Source organism: Podarcis tiliguerta (assembly GCF_965153285.1).
Source record: "Podarcis tiliguerta genome assembly, chromosome: 17".
NCBI classification, from domain to species: domain Eukaryota; kingdom Metazoa; phylum Chordata; class Lepidosauria; order Squamata; family Lacertidae; genus Podarcis; species Podarcis tiliguerta.
The window spans coordinates 38,906,148-38,929,919 of record NC_139550.1 but is presented as its reverse complement, the minus strand read 5'-3'; the positions used below and the strand labels follow the sequence as shown (position 1 = coordinate 38,929,919).

At 46.3% G+C, this 23,772-nt stretch overlaps 4 protein-coding genes across 4 annotated transcripts in view; 3 read left to right on the top strand and 1 right to left on the bottom strand.

Annotated features, from left to right (window-relative positions):
- SHFL (shiftless antiviral inhibitor of ribosomal frameshifting) overlaps nt 1-23,772 on the bottom strand; it is a 320,289-nt gene that overhangs the window by 235,433 nt on the left and 61,084 nt on the right. The window lies entirely within an intron of this gene.
- LOC310668132 (intercellular adhesion molecule 2-like) overlaps nt 1-23,772 on the top strand; it is a 200,882-nt gene that overhangs the window by 118,940 nt on the left and 58,170 nt on the right. The gene's annotated exons all lie outside the window — the stretch shown is intronic.
- Nucleotides 5,268-6,203, top strand: LOC310667279 (olfactory receptor 5C1-like; the record flags this gene model as incomplete). Its single annotated transcript, XM_083419119.1, has 1 exon — nt 5,268-6,203. The coding sequence occupies one exon, from the start codon at nt 5,268-5,270 to the stop codon at nt 6,201-6,203; it is 936 nt and encodes a 311-aa protein (XP_083275245.1).
- On the top strand, nt 19,668-20,606 carry LOC310667287 (olfactory receptor 12D2-like; the record flags this gene model as incomplete). Its single annotated transcript, XM_083419127.1, has 1 exon — nt 19,668-20,606. The coding sequence occupies one exon, from the start codon at nt 19,668-19,670 to the stop codon at nt 20,604-20,606; it is 939 nt and encodes a 312-aa protein (XP_083275253.1).

Genomic DNA, 23,772 nt, shown 5'->3' with positions numbered 1-23,772 from the left:
TATGGTAATCTTTGTATGAAATGTTCCTTTCATATCTCCAATTTTCTTGAACAGATCTCTGGTTCTCCCCATTCTGTTGTTTTCCTCTATTTCTTTGCATTGCTCGTTTAAGAAGGCCTTGTCTCACCTTGCTATTTTTTGGAAATCTGCATTCAATTTCCTGTATCTTTCACTATCTCCCTTGCATTTTGCTTGCCTTCTCTCCCCCACTATTTGTAAGGCCTCGTTGGACAGCCACTTTGCTTTCTTGCATTTCTTTTTCATTGGGATGGTTTTCATTGCTGCCTCCTGTATAATGTTACGAGCCTCCATCCATAGTTCTTCAGGCACTCTGTCCACCAAATCTAAATCCTTAAACCTGTTCCTCACTTCCACTGTGTATTCATAAGGGATTTGGTTTAGATTGTATCTTACCGGCCCAGTGGTTTTTCCTACTTTCTTCAGTTTAAGCTGGAATTTTGCTATAAGAAGCTGATGATCTGAGCCACAGTCAGCTCCAGGTCTTGTTTTTGCTGACTGTATAGAGCTTCTCCATCTTTGGCTGCAGAGAATATAATCAATCTGATTTTGATGCTGCCCATCTGGTGATGTCCATGTGTAGAGTCGTCTCTTGTGTTGTTGGAAAAGAGTGTTTGTGATGACCAGCTTGTTCTCTTGACAGAACTCTATTAGCCTTTGCCCTGCTTCGTTTTGAATTCCAAGACCAAATTTGCCAGTTGTTCCTTTTATGTCTTGATTCCCTACTTTAGCATTCCAATCCCCTATAATGAGAAGAACATCTTTCTTTGGTGTCACTTCTATAAGCTGTTGTAAGTCTTCATAGAATTGGTCAATTTCAGTTTCTTCAGCACCAGTAGTTGGTGCATAAACTTGGATTACTGTGATGTTAAAAGGTCTGCCTTGGATTCGTATCGAGATCATTCTATCATTTTTGAGATTGCATCCCAGTACAGCTCCCGCCACTCTTTTGTTGACTATGAGGGCCACTCCATTTCTTTTATGGGATTCTTGCCCACAGTAGTAGATATGATGGTCATCCGAACTGAATTCGCCCATTTCTGTCCATTTTAGTTCACTGATGCCTAGGATGTCAATATTTATTCTTACCATCTCATTTTTTACCACATCCAACTTACCAAGGTTCATAGTTCTTACATTCCACGTTCCTATGCAATATTTTTCTTTACAGCATTGGACTTTCCTTTCGCTTCCAGGCATATCCGCAGCTGAGCGACCTTTCAGCTTTGGCCCAGCCGCTTCTTCAGCTCTGAATCTACTTGTACTTGTCCTCCACTCTTCCTCAGTAGCATGTTGGACTTCTTGGGATCTGAGGGGCTCATCTTCCAGCATCATAACTTTTATATGCCTGTTGTCTTGGTCCATGGAGTTTTCTTGGCAGGGATACTGGAGTGGCTTGCCAGTTCCTGCTCCAGGAGGATCACGTTTGGTCAAAACTCTCCACTATGACCTGTTCATCATGGGTGCACTGCTCGGCATAGTTCATAGCTTCTCTGAGTTCTTCAAGCCCCTTCACCATGGCAAGGCAGTGATCCATGAAGGCAGTTGTAACTTTTATTTTAGCCAATTTTGAAGGGGTTAAATACCATCAAAACTGCATTTCCATGAAATTTTCTTTAATTAAATAACACACCATGAATTTTGGGTTTCTTTTCCACAACTCCTCTCATTTTTGTAATAGAATTACAGTTGTATAATTGTTTGTCTCCTTGACATCTGGTAGGAGAGCATTCCACAGGGCAGGTGCCACTACCAAAAAGGCCCTCTGCCTGGTTCCCTGTACCCTCACTTCCTGCAGCAAGGGAACTGCCAGAAGGCCCTCAGAGCTGGACCTCTGGACCAGAGCTGGATGAGGGGGCAAAGACACTCCTTCAGTTATACTGGGCCAAGGTCATTTATGGCTTTAAAGGCCAGTACCAACACTGAACTGTGCTCAGAAACGTACCAGGAGCCAGTGTGGATCCTTTAGGACTAGTCAGGAGTGCCAGCTTGGCTCTGTAACTGTGGGTGCCTGGGGCCATGGGAGCCAGGCAGTGTGCATGGCCCTGGCACCAAAATTTGTGGGTGCCCAGCCCCTTTATGGGGCGTTTTGTGGCCCCCAGGGAGCTGTCACCTACGGGAACAGAGTTATATGGTCTCGGTGGCCACTCCCAGCTATTACATTCTGGATTAGTTGTAGTTTCTGAGTCACCTTCAAAGGTAGCCCCACATAGAGCTCATTGCAGTGGTCCAAGCGGGAGATAACTAGAGCAAGAACCACTCTGGTGAGACAGTGCACAGGCAGGTAGGGTGTCAGCCTGCGTACCAGATGGAGTTGGTAGACAGCCACCCTGGACACAGAGTTAACCTGCAAGAACTTGCAAACTAATTTTATTTTATTTTTATTAATCAATCCTGTACATTTCTTTTAATTAGTGGGAGAATAATCATCAGCTGGAAAGGGAAAGGCTTCTGGGCTGGATAAGAAGTCCCTCTGAGTGCAGAGACACCAGTACTAGCTAAAGAAACTACAATTGTCCCCAAAGGGGTCTTTTTCAGGGAGTTGCACCAAGGGAAAGGAGCATTAGATCATCTTCTCTCTCCCACAGGAAAAAGATTGAGGCAAATCATGACTTCCAGAGCAGCATAAGAAAGCTTTAAAAAAAGCAGCCTGAGCTGCATCACACAAGAACTAACAAAGACACACGTCCTCTTTCTGCACAGGTATGATGGGAACTGGGAAGTAAATAACGGAATTTAGGCCTGTTCTGATCTTTGGTAAGGGTCTCTCCAGCTGTTTTGTGGCTCAGGCTCCCAGAAGACCCAGTCAGAATGGCCAGTGGTGAGGGATTATGGGGGCTGTAGTCCAGCAACATCCACCGGTTGAGGAAAACAGCTCTGTGGGGGCAGCTGAAAGGAATGAACTGGCATGTAGGATGCAGTTTGTTGTAGGAACAGAGATATCAGATCAACATTTGTAGTGACCAGTTCCTGACTCTAAACTTAATCACATCCAGTTCTACCTTATAAGATTCCAGAGCTTATTAAAAGCACTTCTGCGTCTAAGGTTGGCTTTCCTCCGAGGGTGCGACCCTCCAGATGTTTTTGGACTTGTATCAGGCACTTGGATAGGGAAACTTTTATTATCTATGGCAGCCTTCACCAACCTGGTACTCTCCAGATGTTGCTGAGCTCCAACTCCCAGCAGAAGGGTTAGTGGTAAGGGATAATAGGGGTTGGAGCTCATCAAAATCTGTCGGGCCACAGGTTCTCCCCCTCAGGGACCTCTGCTCAAGTTGCTCCTCTCACCTCCCAAGCTTTCCTGCATCCAGTACAAATTCTTTGTCCTTTTCTTCAAAGAATTTACTCTCATCCTTCTCTTTTGACCTTCAATTACTCCCCCCATATCTTCATTCTTCCAACTCTGCTGTCTCCTGCTGTCTCTCCACTCCTTCTCCCTTGATAGCTCCAGATACCTCTGAGCTGCCATCTCTGCTTGCTCTTTTAAATACCTCCTCAAAGCATGCCTTTCCCATAGAGTGTCAACCTATTGCCTGACATTCCCAACTGGCATGAACCTTAAATACCTATAACAACATCTGGGCATATTCATCCCTTGTTATTCTTTTATCTCCCATTCCTCCCTTCCCTTTTCTTCCCTGCCTTTGGACTGTAAATTCCTTGGGGAGCTTCTTTTTAAAAAAAGTTATGTAGACAATGGATACCGTGTAGAGCTGAGTAAAGCTATGGTGATTGTGGGTTGTATTTAACACCCATTCAGATAATGAGGGGGCATTATTGGGTAGTTGTTTTTATTTTGATTATATATTTTATGGTTTTATATTTTGATTTTGTTCTGTGAACCACCTTGAGCACTCTGGATATTGGGGAGAATATAAATTCTAATAATAATAATAATAATAAGCATGACTACCTTAAGTTTAGTAATTTCAATGGGTCTACTCTGAGAAGGACTAGCACTGGATTCCATCCTGTATGTTTGTGTGTCCATGTCCATGACAATTCCACTCTCCATGCTCTCCATGATAAGTGTTCCATCACCATCTGGTGGGCATGAGGAGTTCCTGCTTTCCTCTGAACTGCTGGTATCTCTCTGTCCTGAGAAACAACAGAGTGCACCTCTGGGTTGGACGTCAAACCACTGTGGTAGCAACTCTGAAGTGACCTGCTAGGACACAAGGGCAGTGTGCAGTTCTGGTTTTCTGGGGAAAGAGGTGCTGGAACTCACCCCGAACGCCTCCCTTGTTCTCTTATAATGCCAATGGCACCCACCTGAGAGCTGCTGGAACTGAGTTCCAGCTGGAAAAAAAATCCCTGGCAGTGTGCATGGAGGTCCTGGGCTGCCCAGACAAGACCCCTCAGCCTTGCTGATGTGGTCCAAAGGAAAGCAGAGCAATACATTTGGCACCAGCTTGGCTGCAGGAGTTGTTGGAAAGAGGCGTACAAAGCGCCACCCAACAGTCTCAGGGCCTCCACTCCGGATTTGTGTAGGGTTTACTCCTTAGCCTTTCCTTCTTCTGAAGATGTCCTGCAAGGCAGCAAAGGTTTAGGATCAGAGTTTTCCTTTTCCTAGATGGGCTACCTTCTTAGGTTGACAAGCACCACCTGTCCCTCACTTCCCTCTACAGCATGTGCAGGAACCGCCTTCTTAACCATTGGACCCACTTTCAGTATCGTCTGCTCAATCTGCTGGAGCCTGTCTTCATATGCAGGGGAAGTCCCTAACACACTGAGGGTTTGAGACCTATTGGCTCCTCTGACCTGCTTTAGCCAGCCAGTCAACACCATTTCAGGGGTGCAGCCACTGTTGCATGCTGAAAGTTTCTAGGAGCCACAGGTGAGAGCTGAGTGCAGGGTAGGGACCAAAGGCGGACAAACTACCAGAAGGAGCACCATGTGTCCTCCACCAGAGATACTACCTAACACCCAATACACTCCCTTCCTCTGAATATTGGAGCTGAAACAATGGTCATCCGGTCTCTTTATCTCTATCTTTCATGGCTGAATGAAGGCTGTGGTTCTGAACAGCTCAGTGGTAAATCATGCCCAGGGCTATGAGCTTCTATTTACTCTTAGTGGAAGAGAATGGGGCATCCACCTTGAGGAATGTCTGGGCATGTAGGGTTGAGCAATAAAATAATAATTAATTGTTATTTATTTATCATTAATAAAAAGAGGGCTGGGTCTGCTCTCTTGATGGAATGTGTGGAGGAAAGGATTCAAAGTCGTTTCTCCCTCCAACAGATCCGATGGCTCATCACAATGGCACTGTGGTGACAGAGTTTGTCCTCCTGGGCTTCACTTCCCAGCGTGACCTTCAGCTCCTTCTCTTCAGCTTCTTCCTGCCCATCTATCTCCTTGGCCTGGCCGGGAACCTGTTTCTGGCCATCCTCATCAGGGCTGAGCAATCCTTGCACTCTCCCATGTACTATTTCCTGAGCCACCTGGCCCTGATGGACCTGTGCTCCTGCTGCACCGTGGCCCCCAAGTTGCTCCTGGGCCTTCTGAAAGGACACGACACCATCCCCCTCCCCGCCTGCGCCCTCCAGATGTTCTTCTTTGCAGCTGCTTCTGATGCTGAGTGTTGCCTCTTGGCTGCTATGGCTTATGATCGCTATGCAGCCATCTGCCGCCCTCTGCACTACGGAGCAGCCATGCCGCAGCGCCTTTGTCGCCTCCTAGTGGCAGTGTCCTGCACAGCTGGTGTGACCTCTGGAGCCATCCACTCCGGCATGGCATTCTGCCTGCCCTTCTGCAATGCTAATACTTTGGACCACTTCTTTTGTGACATCCCTCCAGTGCTGGCTTTGGCCTGTGCAAATACAGACCTCAACCAGCTGCTGCTTTATGTGGTCTGTGGAACCATCCAGAGCAGCACTCTTGCAGCCATCCTCACTTCCTATGGCATGATCCTCTGCAGTGTGGGGCGAGCAGGGTCAAGGAGAGCCATATCCACCTGTGGGTCCCATCTGACGGCTGTGGGGGTGCTCTATGGAACTCTTATTTTCATGTACCTACGGCCTGGTGGCACTTATGCGCCACAGACTGACAAGATGGCTTCTGTCTTTTACACGGTGGTGATCCCTACCCTCAATCCTGGCATCTACAGTCTCCGTAATACTGAGGTCAAGCGGGCTGCCAGGAGGAGGCTAGGCAAATGCGGCCGCTGGACTTGGTGCTCTTGAGCTGAGGAAGTCAGATCCAGGAAAAAGTCCTGCATGCATGTCCGATCATGCGAGCCGTAGTCCAAAAATATTTAGACTACCTCCGACTGATATCCTTGGATTTCTTCTGCTAAGTTTTCTCTTACTTTTAAATCTTATCTTATTTCCTGTTCAATGTTCATCACTGTCTGTCACCATCATGTTCTAGTATCTACATGTAAGACAAGATAATTGGTCAAGTCAGTACTTCGAGAGAATTGTCAGAAGCACCAACATTTTTGTTTTTTAATCAAGAGAGGGGCAGAGATAGATGATGACAAAAACGCATGACATCTTACTAGAATCATCCTAAACCTCCGAGGATGTGGACAGGCTGCTTGGAGGAGTAAAACCAACCACCTGTCTCCTTGATCCTTGTCCATCCTGGTTGATAAAAGCGAGCCAGGAAGGGCTGGGCGATGGGCTCTATGGGGTGGTGAATGCTTCCCCCTGCGTGGGAGCCTTCCCAGACCCGCTGAAAGAGGCAGTCATTAAACCACTTCTTAAAAAAACATCTTTAGACCCGGCCATTATGGCCAACTATCACCCAGTCTCAAATCTTCCATTCTTGGACAAGGTGATTGAGCTGAACAACTCCAAGCACGCCTGGAGGTTGCAGACCATTTGGATCCCTTCCAATCGGGATTCAGGCCTCACCCTGGGACTGAAACTGCCTTGGCCGCACTGGTCGATGATCTCCGGCGGGCTAGGGACAAAGGTGAGAGCTGTTTCCTAGTTCTGCTGGATCTCTCAGCGGCCTTTGACACCATCAACCATAACATCCTTCTGGACCATCTAGAGGGGCTGGGAGCTGGGGGCACTGTCATACAGTGGTTCCGCTCCTTCCTCCTGGGTCGTGTTCAGAAAGCGGTGGGGGGGGGATGAGTGTTCAGACCCCTGGGCTCTCACTTGTGGGGTGCCTCAGGGTTCTGTCCTCTTCCCCATGCTTTTTAATATCTATATGAAGCCGCTGGGAGAGATCATCAGGGGGTTTGGACTGGGTGTTCATCAGTATGCAGATGACACCCAGCTCTGCCTCTCTTTTAAATCAGAACCAGTGAAGGCGGTGAAGGTCCTGTGTGAGTGCCTGGAGGCGGTTGGAGGATGGATGGCGGCTAACAGATTGAGGTTGAATCCTGACAAGACAGAAGTACTGTTTTGGGGGGACAGGGTGCGGGTGGATGTGGGGGACTCCCTGGTCCTAAATGGGGTAACTGTGCCCCTGAAGGACCAGGTGCGCAGCCTGGGAGTCATTTTGGACTCACAGCTGTCCATGGAGGCGCAGGTTAATTCTGTGCCCAGGGCAGCTGTCTAGCATCTCCACCTGGTACGCAGGCTGAGACCCTACCTGCCAGCAGACTGTCTTGGCAGAGTGGTACAGGCTCTAGTTATCTCCCACTTGGACTATTGCAATGTGCTCTATGTGGGGCTACCTTTGAAGGTGACTCGGAAACTACAACTAATCCAGAATGCGGCAGCTGGACTGGCAACTGGGAGCGACCGCCGAGACCACATAACACCGGTCTTGAAAGACCTACACTGGCTCCCAGTACGTTTCCGAGCACAATTCAAAGTGTTGGCGCTGACCTTTAAAGCCCTAAACGGCCTCGGCCCAGTATACCTGAAGGAGTGTCTCCACCCCCATTGTTCAGCCCGGACACTGAGATCCAGCACCGATGGCCTTCTGGCGGTTCCCTCATTGCAAGGTGAGGTTACAGGAAAACAGACAGAGGGCCTTCTCGATAGTGGCGCCCTCCCTGTGGAACACCCTCCCTTCAGATGTGAAGGAAATAAGCAGCTATCTTCTCTTTAAAAGACAGTCCTGTTTAGGGAAGTTTTTAATATTTAATGCTGTATTGTTTTTAACACTTGATTGGAAGCTGCCCAGAGTGACTGGGGAAACTCAGCCAGATGGCCGGGGTATAAATAAATAAATTATTATTATTATTATTATTATTATTATTATTATTATTAAATTATTTTAAACACCAATGTAATCAGGTAACAGAGCAAAGTCATGAAGGGAAAACAGTAACACAAACAGTAGAAAGTTTTTAAAATAACAACAACCACTTAATGGGCAGGATTCACCTCATGAACACCATCAGCAGAAGCCCTGTGCAAGGACTTCCACTTATGCAATGGAGCTCTTCTCCTCCCGCAACCTCCAAATTGACTTAGGGGGTCAAGAGAACCCACAAAACAGCACACATGAGGAGGGGAGGCAGATTGTTCCACCTGCCAAGCTGATGCACTTGTGCAGACAGAACAATCAACATAGTGCAAGGTTGAATTCCACTCATTTATTTGTAACATTACCTGGCAGGACAGTCCCAAACAAAGATGTCTTCTCCCCAGTCTACATTCCCAGCATGTTTGTACTCCTGTCCCAGTGACATCTATGCTGGCTTGGTCAGGCCCACAGAACGGAAGTAGGTAGGATCCCAAACGATGTGCTCTGCGAGGAGCTGTCTTCAGACACCAAGCCTATTGACAGACCAACTCTGTGCAACAAAGATGTCTGCAAATGTGACATGAAGACTGGCAGCATCAACCCCGTTGTATGGGATTCCCTTGCAGATGACCGCAATGCTTGGAGACAGGTTGAATATCCTCAGTAGTGACCAGAAGAAGACCAGTAGTGACCGCTGGGAGGAGCACAGAGAGAAGAAATGCCATAGCGCATCTGTAACAGTGAAACTGGATGCCTTTGTCTGCCCCACCTGCAACAAAACATGTTTCTCCTGTCTCAGTCTCTGTGGCCACAGCAAGCACTGTAACTCTCCAACGGCTTGACCTCACCCCTAAGGTACACTCCTCCTTTTTCTCTCAGTACAGACAGATGTGAACAATTTATAACACTGAACATTAACACAAGGTGTACATTGGCATATGTAGTAGGAATGCCTTAAGGCAGGGAACCCGTTGCCCTCTAGAAGGTCTTGGACTTCAGTTCCCATCATCCCCTGGGGGAGGCAGTCCAACAACATTTGGCAGATCAAGGACTCCCCATCCTTGCTTTAAGGTGTCTATATCAAGTTTTTGGGAGAAAAGCAATGACAAACCGAGACAGCATCTTAAAAAGCAGAAACATCACCTTGCCAACAAAGGCCCAAATAGTAAAAGCTATGGTTTTCCCAGTAGTGATGTATGGAAGTGAGAGCTGGACCATAAAGAAGGCTGATCATCAAAGAATTGATGCTTTTGAATTGTGGTGCTGGAGGAGACTCTTGAGAGTCCCATGAACTGCAAGAAGATCAAACCTCTCCATTCGGAAGGAAATCAGCCCTTAGTGCTCACTGGAAGGACAGATCCTGAAGCTGAGGCTCCAAGACTTTGGCCACCTCAGGAGAAGAGAAGACTCCCTGGAAAAGACCCTGATGTTGGGAAAGATGGAGGGCACAAGTAGAAGGGGACGACAGAGGACCAGATGGTGGGACAATGTTCTCGAAGCTACCAGCATGAGTTTGACCAAACTGCGGGAGGCAGTGAAAGACAGGAGTGCCTGGCATGCTCTGGTCCATGGGGTCACGAAGAGTCGGACACAACTAAACGACTAAACAACAACAAATCAAGTTTTTGAAATATCAGATCATGGAATTAGAAAAGAAGCAAAGATCATATTTGACTTACAAAATGATAAGGTACATTTTTTAAAAAAATTACTGGTCATCACTAATTGTATTCAACATTGGGATGTACCGGGTAAACACTATGCCAGATCTGAAATACTGGGGGGTTTTTAATAAAAAGAATAGGATATTTGTTTGTTTGCATGTAAAGACAAAATTTCAAAATACACATTTTCCGAAACAACACACAAACCAAAAGACAGCTGCCCTTTGAAATTCACACTTTTCCAAGTTGCATGGCTTGTGTGGCATTGCAAAACATACCAGGACCACCGGCCTGCAACCTCCATGTTTTCTGCCTATGAAAAGGGCCCAGAGTGAGCAGCCTCTGATTTCAGTGCTCCAATTCTAGGATCCCATGAAGTCCCTGTCAAGTGGGCTGGATGGCTCTCAAAGGATGGCTCTCACAAAACTGTAGGCTCAGGGAGTTGTTCTATATTCTTTATTATGTTGGTGAAATGGCTTCTGCTGCAAGTTCTCTTCCCAGACCATCAACACTCCCTCTTCAGCTACAAGGAGAAGGTCCTCTACTGGAGTGGTAAAAAGGTAAAGGGACCCTTGACCATTAGGTCCAGTCGTGGCTGACTCTGGGGTTGCGGCGCTCATCTCGCTTTACTGGCCGAGGGAGCCGGCGTACAGCTTCCGGGTCATGTGGCCAGCAGGACTAAGCCGCTTCTAGCGAAAGCAGAGCCGCGCACAGAAACGCCGTTTACCTTCCCCCCAGAGTGGTACCTATTTATCTACTTGCACTTTGATGTGCTTTCGAACTGCTAGGTTGGCAGGAGAAAGAGACAGTATCCATCGGCTCCCAGGCTACGGTAGCTGTTTCTTCAGTCTTCTTCCCTTGCTGCTTTTTCATAACTTTGAAAACTCCCATTGCCCCCAGAATATAGAGCTGTAGTAACAATGTGACCAAGCCTAGCAAATGCCTTACTCCGCATTTAATAATTGTCACCATTCCTGTCTTTTGGTAAGCAATCTTTATTTTCATAATGCCCATTTTTTTATCTTAAAAAATAATAAAGAAATGTTATAAATTTAAAAAGGTATCCAGTTGACCTCTTCCAGCTTGCAGCTTGACTTTATTATCATGTATATAGTACTTACAGTGCTTATAGTACAATAAGTCTGCAATTTACAAGGGGGTTACACTCCAAGAATTGTGCCCAAAGCCAGAATCGCATATAGTCAAAACCAGGCATAGGCAACCTTCGCCCCTCCAGATGTTTTGGGACTACAATTCCCATCATCCCTGACCACTGGTTCTGTTAGCTAGGGATGATGGGAGTTGTAGTCCCAAAACATCTGGATAGTCCAGCAACTGGAGGAACGTGTAGCTACGCTCCAAAGAATTAGAGAGCTGGAGCTCTTCTTGGAAGCAGCAGAGCACACCGTCTCCACCAAGGAGGAGACAGGAGACTCCCCTGGGAAGGAGGCTAGTTCACCAACACAGGAGCCCGATATGTGGAGAAACGTGACTCAGAGAAGTAGGAGGCCCAGGGTTCGCTCTGATTGTTTAGAAATACACAATCGTTTTGAGGTCCTCTCCCCTAGCATGGAAGACGAGGAGCAGACTCCATTTGAGGATCTCTCCCTCATTACAGTCGATCAGGTATATGAAGATGAGCAGCAAAGTCAGTCCTAAGGGAATGTGCAGGCAACCTTGGAACGGACCGCTCACGGAAGAACCCCGACCAAACCTAAGAGGAGGCGTGTAGTGGTGATAGGGGATTCCCTACTGAGGGGAACAGAAGCAGTGATCTGTGGGCCTGACAAGATGTCTCGGGAAGTGCGCTGTCTCCCCGGGGCTAAGATCCAAGATGTAACTGAACAACTGCAAGGAATCATAAAACCCACTGACAAATACCCCTTCCTCTTGGTTCATGTGGGAACCAATGACACTGCAAGCAATAGCCTCCAGAAGATCAAAAGAGACTACAAGGCTCTGGGCAGGAAATTGAAGCAATTAAATGCACAAATCGTCATCTCATCTGTCCTCCCAGTTGAACGACGTGGCCCAGGGAGAGAGGGGAAAATAGTGGAAGTGAACAGCTGGCTTCGCAAATGGTGTAAACAGGAACGGTTTGGATTCTTAGATCACGGACTGCAGTTTCTTGAAGATGGACTTCTGGCAAGCGATGGGCTGCACCTCACAACGGTTGGGAGGAATGTTTTTGCCAAAAAACTCAGAAACCTCATCAGGAGGGCTTTAAACTGACTAATGTGGGGGAGGGAGACAGTGCTCCTGAAGGTAGGAGTCTATCAACTGATGAAGATGATTATCCAAATGTCATAGACCAAATGGAGCAAACAGCACGCAGACCTGGTGGTGGGAGAAAAAAATCCTTAAATAAGAGACACGAGGGAATGATTAATGGACTTCAATGTCTGTACACTAATGCACAAAGCATGGGAAATAAACAAGATGAGCTTGAGCTCTTGGTACAGCAAACTAAATATGACATAATAGGCATCACTGAAACCTGGTGGGATAAGTCCCACGATTGGAATGTGAAAATGGAGGGATACAATCTATTTCAGAGAAACAGACCAGACAAGAAAGGAGGAGGAGTGGCGTTATATGTCAGGGATGTGTATACCTGTGAAGAGATCCAAGATTTAGAACCTCAAAGCCAGAGTGAGAGTATTTGGGTCAAAATTAAGGGAGAGAAGAATAACAGTGACCTCATTGTGGGAGTTTACTATAGATCCCCAAGCTAAACGGAGGACATAGATGATGCCTTCCTGGAACAGATGGCCAAGCATGCAAAAGGAAGGGAGATAGTAGTAAAGGGGGACTTCAATTACCCGGATATTTGTTGGATGTCAAACTCAGCCAAGAGCATAAGGTCAAACAGATTCCTCACTGGCCTTGCAGACAACTTCATTGTCCAGAAAGTGGGAGAAGCAACAAGAGGAACAGCCATTTTAGATCTGGTCCTAACCAATGTTGAATCATAGAATCATAGAGTTGGAAGAGACCACAAGGGCCATCGAGTCCAACCCCCTGCCAAGCAGGAAACACCATCAGAGCACTCCTGACATATGGCTGTCAAGCCTCTGCTTAAAGACCTCCAAAGAAGGAGACTCCACCACACTCCTTGGCAGCAAATTCCACTGTCGAACAGCTCTTACTGTCAGGAAGTTCTTCCTAATGTTGAGATGGAATCTTCTTTCTTGTAGTTTGGATCCATTGCTCCGTGTCCGCTTCTCTGTAGCAGCAGAAAAGAACCTTTCTCCCTCCTCCATGTGACATCCCTTCATATATTTGAACATGGCTATCATATCACCCCTTAACCTCCTCTTCTCCAGGCTGAACATGCCCAGCTCCCTTAGTCGTTCCTCATAAGGCATCGTTTCCAGGCCTTTGACCATTTTGGTTGCCCTCCTCTGGACACGTTCCAGTTTGTCAGTGTCCTTCTTGAACTGTGGTGCCCAGAACTGGACACAGTACTCCAGGTGAGGTCTGACCAGAGCAGAATACAGTGGCACTATTACTTCCCTTGATCTAGATGCTATACTCCTATTGATGCAGCCCAGAATTGCATTGGCTTTTTTAGCTGCCGCGTCACACTGTTGGCTCATGTCAAGTTTGTGGTCAACCAAGACTCCTAGATCCTTTTCACATGTACTGCTCTCAAGCCAGGTGTCACCCATCTTGTATTTGTGCCTCTCATTTTTTTTGCCCAAGTGCAATACTTTACATGGTTAATGGGGTAGAAGTGGAAGGATCATTAGGCGCAAGTGATCATGCTCTTCTGAAGTTTACTATACAGCGGGAAGGTGCAGCCAAGCATACTAGGACTCAATTTCTTGACTTTAAGAAAGCCGACTTCATAAAACTTAGGGAAGTGCTGGGTGAGATCCCATGGACAGTAATACTAAAAGGAAAGGGAGTTCATGATGGCTGGGAGTTTGTTAAGAGGGAGATAGTAAAAGCACAACTTCAGGCAATACCAATGAGACGGAAACATGGAAGGTGCCTAAAGAAGCCAGGGTGGCTATCTAAAGAACCTTTAACTGAGTTAAGATTTAAAAAGGATGTGTACAAAAAATGGAAAAGGGGGGAAACCACCAAAGAGGAATTCAAACAAATAGCCAGCACGTGTAGACACAAAGTCAGAAAAGCTAAAGCACAGAATGAACTCAGGCTTGCTAGAGAGGTTAAAAGCAACAAAAAAGGCTTTTATGGGTATGTCCGTAGCAAAAGGAAGAACAAAGAAACAGTGGGGTCACTCAGAGGAGAAGATGGTGAAATGCAAACAGGGGACACAGAAAGGGCTGAACTCCTCAATGCCTTCTTTGCCTCAGTCTTCTCCGATAAAGTAAACAATGCCCGACCTGAAGAATTTGGAGCAAATGATTCAGCAGAGGAAACACAGCCCAGAATAACTAAGGAGATAGTACAAGAATACTTGGCTAGTTTAGATGTATTCAAGTCTCCAGGGCCAGATGAACTGCATCCAAGAGTATTAAAAGAACTGGCAGATGTGATCTCAGAACCACTGGCAGTCATCTTTGAGAATTCCTGGAGAACAGGCAAAGTCCCGGCAGACTGGAGGAGGGCAAATGTTGTCCCTATTTTCAAAAAGGGGAAAAGAGAGGACCCAAATAATTACCGCCCAGTCAGTCTGACATCAATACCAGGGAAGATTCTGGAGCAGATCATTAAGCAAACAGTCTGTGAGCACCTAGAAAGGAATGCTGTGATCACCAATAGTCAGCATGGATTTCTGAAAAATAAGTCATGTCAGACCAACCTGATCTCATTTTTTGACAGAATTACAAGCCTGGTAGATGAAGGGAACGCAGTGGATGTAGCCTACCTTGATTTCCACAAGGCATTTGACAAGGTGCCCCATGATATTCTTGTAAAGAAGCTGGTAAAATGCGGCCTTGACTATGCTACCACTCAGTGGATTTGTAACTGGCTGACTGACCGAACCCAAAGGGTGCTCATCAATGGTTCCTCTTCATCCTGGAGAAGAGTGACTAGTGGGGTGCCACAGGGTTCTGTCTTGGGCCCGGTCTTATTCAACATCTTTATCAACGACTTGGATGATGGACTCAAAGGCATCCTGATCAAATTTGCAGATGACACCAAACCAGAGGACAGGATCACACTTCAAAACGACCTTGACAGATTAGAGAATTGGGCCAAAACAAACAAGATGAATTTTAACAGGGAGAAATGTAAAGTATTGCACTTGGGCAAAAAAAATGAGAGGCACAAATACAAGATGGGTGACACCTGGCTTGAGAGCAGTACATGTGAAAAGGATCTAGGAGTCTTGGTTGACCACAAACTTGACATGAGCCAACAGTGTGACGCGGCAGCTACAAAAGCCAATGCAATTCTGGGCTGCATCAATAGGAGTATAGCATCTAGAACAAGGGAAGTAATAGTTCCACTGTATTCTGCTCTGGTCAGACCTCACCTGGAGTACTGTGTCCAGTTCTGGGCACCACAGTTCAAGAAGGACACTGACAAACTGGAATGTGTCCAGAGGAGGGCAACCAAAATGGTCAGAGGCCTGGAAACGATGCCTTATGAGGAACGGCTAAGGGAGCTGGGCATGTTTAGCCTGGAGAAGAGGAGGTTAAGGGGTGATATGATAGCCATGTTCAAATATATGAAGGGATGTCACATAGAGGAGGGAGAAAGGTTGTTTTCTGCTGCTCCAGAGAAGCGGACACGGAGCAATGGATCCAAACTACAAGAAAGAAGATTCCACCTCAACATTAGGAAGAACTTCCTGACAGTAAGAGCTGTTCAACAGTGGAATTTGCTGCCAAGGAGTGTGGTGGAGTCTCCTTCTTTGGAGGTCTTTAAGCAGAGGCTTGACAACCATATGTCAGGAGTGCTCTGATGGTGTTTCCTGCTTGGCAGGGGGTTGGACTCGATGGCCCTTGTGGTCTCTTCCAACTCTATGATTCTATGATTCTATGATTCTAACTTGTAGAACCTTGAAGAAAAAGCTCCTGGGAACACCTGCCTTTTCACACCGTCGCTCACTCTAGGCAGTACAGCCACTGAGAAGCGCAGCCACTGAGAAGAAGCACAGCCACTGAGCTCAGCTTGGAATCCCTCAGTTCAGCATCCTGGGTGCCCACCCAGCTCACCCACCACCAAGGGGTCTGTTTAACACAGCACCAGAACTTCAGCAGAGAGGGGAAGCAATGGCAGTGAACAGAAATGAAAGAAGGTCAGCTGGGAAAAGATCTAATTAAAAGTTATCGTCCTTGGCCTTCCATTAATTAGACAAGATCTGAAACTACTCCACCGCACTTTTTGCACCAGGAGAATGCAGTCCCAGAACTAGAAGAAGCTGACGCAACAGGAATAAATAATCCACAGAGACAGTCACTCGTAACAATGCCCTCAGCTGCAATGCATGCTAATGAGCACAATGGGGCCTAGGATAGGAAAAACAAAGCACATTCAAGGAGAAATGAGCTGCTGTGACGATGATGATGATTTTACATACCGGCCCTTATCCGAAGATCACAGGGCAGTTTACAACATAATTCCTCCTGGGCTTTCCTCCACTTGTGACCAGGCACCTAGGACAGTGATGGCGAACCTTTTAGAGACCGAGTGCCCAAACTGCAACCCAAAACCCACTTATTTATCACAAAGTGCCAACACGGCAATTTAACCTGAATACTGAGGTTTTAGTTTAGAAAAAACAACTCATACATTAACATCTTTTGACTTAAAAGAAAAACACAACAACAGAGCTTTCAATGATACAAACAACTTTTTATTGAAAGGTAGAAGTTTGCATTAAGATGATCCAAACAAAGTAAGGAAAGCAATCCCAAGTGCTTTCATTGACTTAAAATTATTTGGCAGAGAATTCCACACTTTAAGGATTCCCCGCTTTTAACCTCCAGCCCGAGCAAGCAAGCGTTCTTGGCGTGGCCCTCTGAGTGCGTGCAGATTGGTGCCCCCCTCACCTCACCACCATTTCCTGAAATGGCCGTGGGGGCTGCCCCACGGGCTAGTCCTTCTCCCTTGCCCAGCCCCAACTGGCCTCAACCTTGCAGCAGCATCTGAAACTGAGGGCCCACCATAATCATTGCCAGTGCTATTTTGCAACCGGCTCAAACAAAATACTAATCACCACAATATGCTCCGGAAGCCTCTGAGCAGTTGGGCACAATGAATTCAGGCCAAAGAATAGCTGTGCCCTCCATTTTGGAGACAGGCATCACATCCCTCTCCTGCCACGCAGTGTCCTGCACCGACCCGCCGTGCCCGTGGCACTCCGGCTGCCCAAGTTGAGCTAAGGACTTGATGCGCCAACCTCGCCTTCTGCCAGCTCTGTGCTGGGGTGACGGTGCACATGCCCACAGAGAGGGCTCTGAGTGCCCCCTCTGGCACATGTGCCATAGGTCGCCACCACTGGCCTAGGGTGACCATGTGCCCAGCTTTATAAGGAAGAGTCCTCTGTTTGGAGTTGTCCTCTCTGTGAGGACTGTTCAGTCCAAGTCTGCTTTAAAGATATGGAACCGGAAAACAGGAAAAAGGCCTAGAAGTAGCCTTGATGGAGCTGGCAAAAAAGTCATCTGATGCCTTCTCCACTATGATGAGATGCATTGGGTTTCTTTCTAAATTATAGCAGTTAGGTGGAATTAATGTTCCATCAGCACAAGCACTGCAGCTTGACAGATGGAAGAATAACCCACACACTGATGACCCCCCCCCTGCAAAAGACAATTTTGGGTGTACAGGGGCATCCAATCCATTATTGCTACATGTGTGTCTATACATTAATCACCACATGAACATTTCATGTAAATTTTATGTAAATTAGTGCCCTCTTTCGTTCTCTTTTTTGGCAATTTTGTGCACGTTTCTTCACACAGTTAAGCTTTGGAATTTGCTCCCGCAAGAGACAGCAATGGCCACCAACTTGGATGGCTTTAAGCAAAGATTAGACAAATCCATAGAGCATAAGGCTATCCGTGTCTGCTGGCCACAACAGCCATGTTTGACTCCACTGCTGAATACCAGTTTATTGACCCTGGGAGGAAAAAACAAACTTTAAAATAAATAAAATTAAGATTGCAGTGTGGAGTACTTCTGTCCATGATTCCAGCCACTCCATTCCATTCCCCAACTTCCCCCACTCCATTTCCCATCCCTCTCCCCAACATTTCCTGTTCTGAGCTCCCTGGGGTGTTTTGGGGTTACCACTCTAGTTTTTTGTCCTCTACAGATGCTGTGGCTTATTAGCTCTTCCATTCAATGGGAGGATGTGGCCTCCTCCTTCTCCTGAGGAAGGTTCTCGTGTGTATATTTGTTCTCCAAAGGCCTGTGGCACCACAGCCAACCAGTTAAGAAATAGTTCCCTTTCACCTCAGCTGTAAGCAAGTTACAAGTCCCTGAGCAGGTGTCTGCTCCCAGTTTCTGCTCTGCCACTGCGAAGAAAGCACAGCGCCTTCAACATCGGAAAGACCTTTTCTCATCTAGGAGAGAAGAAGACCCACATCCTACCAGGTCAGCTGGTACAGTGGCTTCTAAGTCACATTTTCACTCCATAGTTTGGTAAAAATATAACTTGAACCTTCTGCTCCCTTATTTATATTTAATATTTTAAAATAACAATTTATTGTTTTCTGCTGCTTTGTGGGGCTCCCAGGGACCCACCCCTCCAAGGGACTGATCAGGTCCACATCTGCAGAGCATCAGCAATGTCCCTGTCTCAGGTGTTCTTTGAATCAAAGCTATAAAGAATCTGAATCAAAGCTATAAAGAGGAAATTACTGTACATATAGTGAGCAGATATGAGAGTCAGCAGTCCTGCGCCCATCTGAGAAAGAAGTGGGGTCAGATGCTGTGAGCCCTGGGGTCCCAAATGGCTCAAGGCTGCAGCTGCAGTTGCTGTCAAATGAGTAAAAGGCTGCAGAGGGTGCTGCCAGCAAGGAGTGGCCTGAGAGGGAGGACAGGGCTCCATTTGTGGCCTTGAGAAGCCATGGGAAAGGGAGACAGTCCCACAACAGCTCCCTGCCACACCTCATCAATGGTGTGGTGAGATTCCCTAGCAGTAGAGGAAGGTGTTGACCAGTCAGGAGGGGAGGCTGGACTGTTGAAAGAATCACAGAATCACAGCATCATGGTATTGTAGGGTTGGAAGGGTCCATAAGGGCCAGCTAGCCCAACCTCTACCTAGTGGTGGACCTACATCTGGAGGGCCTTGAAGCTTGGAACTGCCATGGGAGCCCCTTCACAACCTCCTGCGATAGCAATGGATGCAGATAGGGCATCAGGGAAAGATACATCACTGAAATTCTCCTTTGTACACCAAATTGCCCCCATCTGTGGGGAAGAATATCAACATCAAAGCACAAAATAATCATGCAAAGGCTCGTGACTCCCGGGTGAGATGTAAGAGAATCTTCTCTGCACACTGGGCTGGAATTACAGTCTTAGTAGAACTTTTGACATGTCTGTTTATTCATTTAAACCCAATAGCTGAATTGATTCTTTGGAGAATCCATGCAAAAAAAATATAATAATTGGGGGGAGGGATTTAAGCTGCATCGAGTAAATAGGGTAGGAATAAAATAATAATAATTGCTAATGGCCAGGAAGCAGAAGACAGAGTGATGAGAACCAAATTGTATCATTGAGAGAGCAGATCATGGTGTAATGTAAATGGCCTTATAAGATTGGGTTTACAGCAATTTCTAGGTAACTCACAGAAGCTAAGGTAACTCTCATTTTCCAGAATGTCTTGGTGATTTTCTTTTTTTCACCCTTCTTTCTAAAGAATTTTCATCCCTTCTTTCTAAATTCATCAGGCTGATGCAGAACGGGACATCAGTCACTGAATTCATCCTGATCGGTGTGTCAGATGCCCATAATTTTCATGGCTTCCTCTTTGGTCTTTTTCTGCTCCTATACTTAGCCAACATCTCTGGAAACCTGGTGGTGGCAGGAGTCACCTTCTGGGACCGGCAGCTCCAGACACCCATGTACTTCTTCATTGGCAATCTGGCCTTCATTGACATCTTTTACTTCTCCACCACCGTCCCCAAGATGTTTGTGGGGCTAGCCTCCCATAGCAATCGTATTCCCTATGCAGGGTGCATTGCCCAGATGTTCTTCTTCCATTTTCTAGGCAGCACTGAAGCTATGCTATTGTCCATCATGGGCTACGACCGTTATTTGGCCATCTGCCATCCACTCCACTACCCTGTCCTGATGAATCGCCAGTTGCGCTGGACCCTAGCTGCCTTGGTGTGGACAGCTGGCTTCTTCCACTCACTCCTCCATGCCATCATGATGTCCCAGCTCTCCTTCTGTCAAGACAACAAGGTGGAGCACTTCTTCTGTGATATATCTCCACTCCTGGCACTCTCCTGCTCAGACACCTGGCTCAACGAGGCCTTGTTAGCTGGGGTCACTGGCTCCATCATCATGGGTTGCTTTGCCTTAACTCTGATATCCTATGCTCTCATTCTAAGGGCAGTGGTGGCCATGCGCTCAGCAAAAGGTCTCCAACGTGCCTTCTCCACCTGTGGGGCTCACCTCACTGTAGTGACCCTCCATTACTGCTGTGCTGGAGCTATGTATCTACGGCCACACTCAGAGGGTTCTCTGGACACAGACAGGGCTGTGACTGTGTTGTATACAGCAGTCACACCTGTTTTGAACCCATTGATCTACACCCTACGCAACAAGGAGGTCAAGGCCGCTTTGAGAAGGGCTATATGCAGGAGATCCTATTCTCAAAGACAGTAGAGAGTGTAAGTGCCAGAACGCCATGTACTGTAAATATGGTGGCCCTGAAGCAAATCAGTTTCCCTTTCATCTGATAGAATCCCAGGTCCTCCGTCCCACTCTTGATGAACCCTTGGTGATTCATGTTGACACACAGAGGCACACATTATTCCAGGTTTCCCAAGCTTTCCTACCAATTATGCTACAATCCACATTAGCATGCTTCTGTCCCATCACAATGCTGCAACAATGACACATGCCCAAGGTGATGGGAAATGATGCCACGCAGTTACCAGGATTCCCATAGTGTCATGCAAAAAGTTCCCTACTTGGGGATGAAATGAGTATGAAATCTTCTTTACCATAACTTCAACAATGGTGTGCCAGAATTCTAAGCTCAGAGATGAATGAAATGCTTTGCCAGGACTCTGCTCTTTCTGTCACCACCATACTTGTCCCTGCGTGCCCACTTTAATGGCTATGTGAAGCTAATATAACTTTCAGTAAAACTGTGCCCCTCCCAATCATATCACACTATTCATAGTAATCTCTAAATTGCCCATTCGTTTTCTCAAAAGCAACAGCATCCTATCCTGTTATCTATGCTAGGGTTATCCTAATTAATAACAAGTTATGTGCATGGGTGGGAAAGCAGCTGGGGGAAGTGATTTTTAGAGGACAACCAGCAGAATGACAATGGGAGATCATCCACTCTTTCTGTCCACCTCCATCAAGAGCCTTTCAAGCCTGCTTTTCATAGGTTTTTTTTTTTTAAATGGTTATGGAAGAGCAACACAGAACTCTTAGGCTAGGCCCTAAGCTTAGTGATATATTTTTATGTGTGTTTTATCTTGCCAGCTGGCCAAATTTCAACGATCTGTCTGCCCACTATTTTTCTTACTCACCATTATATTATCCCTTAGATTTCTTACCCACCTTCAGCAGAAGGTCTCAGACAATCATATAGACAATCATATAGACAAAACAATAGACAATGTGCTCAACCCACAAGAGCAAACGTTGTAAGTGATAAACAATAAGGGGTTATAAAAGGCAATTTTACAACTATTTTCCAAAGTGTAGGGAGAGCCACTAGGATGCCCTCCATATGTTGTTACACTCAGTCCCCATCAGCCCTAGCCAGCATTGTCAACATCTAGGGATGGTGGGAGTTGTAGTCCTGCCTCAGTTAAAGGCTATTATCTCATAATAGAAAAGCATCCATACTAGAACTTTGGGGATGCTGTAAGATGTTTGCTATACCTTATTTATTCCTTTGTCCTAAAATCAGAATCAGGAGTGGGACCAAGGACACAAGTCAGGATCTGCTGCAGGTAAAAAACAGGAAAGCGAACACAAGCATAGCAGAAATGGTGAGGATTGCTTCACAAATATGCATGTATTGCCCAGTGCCTTGGAATCAAGAAAGGTGCAAATACTCAGCAGCAGAGCACCTGCATTTTGCATACAGGACCAATCCCTGGCTTCTCCAGGTAGGGCTGGGAGTGATCACTGCCCACAAGTGTAAGCAACACTGAGCTAGGTGGACCAGTCGTCTGCCTGACTCACCATAAGGCAGCTTCATACGTTCCTCTGACTCCAATGAAAAGCATGGTGTCTGAGGAGATACCTAGTTCTGTTTCTGGTATGAGAACATTGGCAGTTCACTCACACATACAAGTCGTCGCTGGATGGAGCTGCAGCAAGTAATGGAAAGGGTTGTTTTAAAGCAAATGTAGTGAACCTTTGGCCCTTCAGCGCCCACCTGGGACTCCCATTTCAGAACTCAACTTGACATTTTGACGTTTAAGTGGTGTGTGGGTGTAGGGGGGTGTTATTGTTTTTCTTTGTTATTATGGTATGTCTTTTTGTGTTTCTATACTGGAAACTGAAAATCCCTCACAGAAGCTGCTGTTACCTGAGGAGGCGCCAAAGGAAGCTTCCCTCCAAGGGCTTTGGGGAAGGTGGCAGCGATTTTTAGCAGGACCCATTGGTTTCGGAACCTGTTAAGCTCTCCTCCCCGTGCACCTTGATCCTGATGGGAGCTGGACTCCAACAGCACCTGATGTGCTGATGTTTCTGCTTCCCTCATATAAGGAGTGTGTTCCACTGCTGAGTTTTGGTCCTTTTCTTAACATTGTGACTCATTTCTCACCCTTGAACACTTGGCTATTTTGCAACCAACACTACATTACCTGTGTTGTTTCTGCTGTAGCATTTAACAAAGCACGAGTGAGACCTCTGATTACTAAGTAAAGCATTTAAACTTGCTTAAGGTTGTGGTCCAATGACTCTGAGAGTGGTAGAGCCTTTCTCAGAGAGTGGGAGCCTAAGAACCATTTTCCCCCATGCTTTGCAAACACTAAATATCGTATTGCCCCAAATATAAGTTGCACCTGAATATAAGCCACACCTTTAAAATTAAAGGGGGGTAGGAGAGAAAAAAGGGCAATACCCAAATATAAGCAGCTCCCTTAAAATTCCGCAGGCACCCACACCCGTTCTGTTTTACCATAACATTCTGTTTCAGTAGCGATATCATAAAAGTCATTTTTTGTAAGGTCACAATTTTAAGCTGCACTTTAACTTTTCACGGTCAAAATATGGGGGGGGTGGCTTATATTCGGACCAATATGGTATATTCCAGTTTGGGGGGGGGGCTCTTTTGACTAGAACCAAGGCCCACACGTTTTCAATTCAGGCAGTCAGCCATTTTTCTTTTGCAGTTTCCCACACATGTGGGACTCCAGGAATAGTTGGTATTCCATGGTTATTTCCCAACAGAAACAGCAATGTCCTGCAGCATATATGACTGTCATATAAAACGTAGAGCCATTCTCATTAGGTTTCATCTAAGTGGAAACAGCTGAGGAATCTATCATTGGTTGATTTACAACTCCACCAGAAGCCTATTTTTTGCTCCTTTTTGGCACTTAAAATGTTCTAGGGATGGCAGTTTTGAAAAGTTAACCACAGGGTCTCCTGGAAAGCTCCCAGTGCTAGTAATATGCCTTTGATTTTCCAGACTTTAAAATTACTGTATTATTGGCAGGGTATTATGAATAACACTGACACACACATCTGCTAATGGGCTGTTTCAGACTTATTAAAGCATCTTCAGGTGCAGTTGTGAATTAATAACTGTAACAGACATAGGACTAGTAATATGCAAAACATCTTTATACAA